Raw genomic sequence first — 2,117 nt, 5'->3', positions numbered from 1 at the left:
CGGCGGTGGCGCTGACAGACAGGGTTCTCTGCTTTCCTTTGGATTTTAAAATGTGGGAGTTTTTACACCCCCATCGACACTATTTAGATCTGTTAGGAAGAGGGTTTCCGAACCTGTCTGTTGGGGCCAACCCAGGCTGAGAGGGACACTATAACATCTCAGCAGAAAGACAGAGAAACTCGAAAAAATATTCGCTCCACTCGGAAATCGAACTCGGGTCTTCTGCATGCGACAGCGAAGAGCCTTACCACTACACCACAGACACTGGTGTGCATTCGTTGCTCGACGCCAACTCGCAGGACACAGCATGGGGGCAAGAGCAACAGAGAACAATGAGCAATTCGCACCACACAACCAAACTCACGGGACAGAAAGGAGAGACCGTGGTCTGGGGGGATGGTGTGAATCCCACGTCCTTCCTCGCGCCGCTTCCTTCCCGGGAAGAGATACACAGCACCACCAGCGAATGGGGGCCTGCGTTTGCTCATTTTTTGGATACAAAATAACAAGCTGGCAGGCTGAAACTCGATAGAAGCCGGCGGCCGGGTGAACATATTAGCCAATTATGAGGCGGCTTTGTGCCGCGCGGGCCAGGGGCACGGATGGAGGAGTTTGCTCACACTCGAATGTCGCGTCGCCGGCACGTTTAGTTGTACTTTGGACGATCGGTTACAGATGAACACGAAGGATTTGCCGCTAGGGTACGGAGTATGGCTAGATGGAGATGGGTCCGGGGGTTTGAACGGCGCGAAACTTGAGAAACGATGCTGTCTCTGGGTTGATAGCTTCTGATTTCTGCTTGTGTGTGCGCGTGTGTGTGTCCCACAGTGCCACAACTGTTAGTGGGCGGAAATCTTAAGTCAGGCCCGCAGTCACGTGGGGGCGCCACCTGAACAAACACTAGGTCCGATGGGAGATACAAGGGGACAGCACTCGTTAGGGACTTTGCTCACACCCATAGTGCTATGATAGTAGTAGCTCGCATCCTTTGCTCATTACTTGGTTACCACCCCGTGGAGTTTGTATTTCCGTGTTGTGTCTGTCAATACATTGGTTATTGAACGTCGGCTTTGATTTGTTGATGTTTGTTTTAAACAGCCATATTTTTCCGAAAGAAGTTCAGGCAGAAGGCGCATCTCGGCTCTCTCTTTGACAGAAAACAAATAGTACGACACAGGCAGGAATACAGAGGCTTAATGTTGATCAAAGTCACACAAATTAACAATGTGTATATTTGCTTGATCTGTAGAAGATTCAGTTAGACAGAGAAGATAAAGTGGCAGTTTTGCTTGCTCCTTTCTTCACTCTGTGTCCACATTTTAGTGTATTTTTTCGATATTATTATGTTGACTGTTTTCTTGTTTGGCTTGGTTTCCTTTTCTTTCTTTTTTTAATCTTTTTTTTCTTTTCTTTTTTGTACTCATAACATAACATCGTTTTCTGTTTCTCCAAACTTTTTTTTTGGCTGTTGTCGTCATCATTATCGTACTTTAAGTTGCTGTCATTGATGAAGGATTCTTTAATGTCTTCATCATCACCATTCTATCACTCGTACATGTATAAGATTCCTCTCAACTCAATGGTCATCTTAAATCATTTTTTCCGTCAACACCCCCGTCCCGACCCCCCAGCCTTAATTAACCACTCACGTCCATCTCAATACTCCAAAAAGACAACAACCCCCATCCCAGCCCCAGCCCCCACCCCACCTCCACTACGACCCCACCCCAACTTCTTTGAGACAAGGAGAGGGATAAATAATGTGTGTTGAAATCTCTGCAATGAACAGGACATGCTGGGGAACAGCAAGCAGCATGAACATCTTTGTCAAGACTTTCACTTAGACTAGAGTACTTTCTTTGGAGTTTCATCTCAAACTTTCTTTTCTTCCACCCTTCTTTTCTTCCATTGTACTTTTCTTTCCTCGTTCTTTTCTCCTCTTTTTTTTCTTTCTCCTCTTTCTCCCCTTTCTTTTTTTCCTTCTTTCTTTCTTTCTTTCTTTCTTTCTTTCTTTCTTTCTTTCTTTCTTTCTTCCTTTCTTTCCTTCTCCCTCTTCACTACTCTCACCGCCCCACCAAAGCCTCCAAAATCCAAACATTATTTTATTGTATATATAT

At 45.4% G+C, this 2,117-nt stretch overlaps 1 protein-coding gene across 1 annotated transcript in view; it reads left to right on the top strand.

The window, feature by feature from the left end:
• Positions 1-2,117, top strand: part of LOC101850341 (nuclear receptor subfamily 2 group E member 1) — a 70,815-nt gene that overhangs the window by 53,341 nt on the left and 15,357 nt on the right. The window contains exon 6 of the mRNA XM_035970491.1: positions 300-478. Within this exon, the coding sequence (XP_035826384.1) occupies positions 300-478 (179 nt within the window). The remainder of the gene's footprint in view (positions 1-299; positions 479-2,117) is intronic.

This window comes from Aplysia californica, unplaced genomic scaffold, assembly GCF_000002075.1.
Source record: "Aplysia californica isolate F4 #8 unplaced genomic scaffold, AplCal3.0 scaffold00273, whole genome shotgun sequence".
NCBI classification, from domain to species: Eukaryota; Metazoa; Mollusca; class Gastropoda; order Aplysiida; family Aplysiidae; genus Aplysia; species Aplysia californica.
This window is presented reverse-complemented; position numbering and strand designations above follow the sequence as displayed.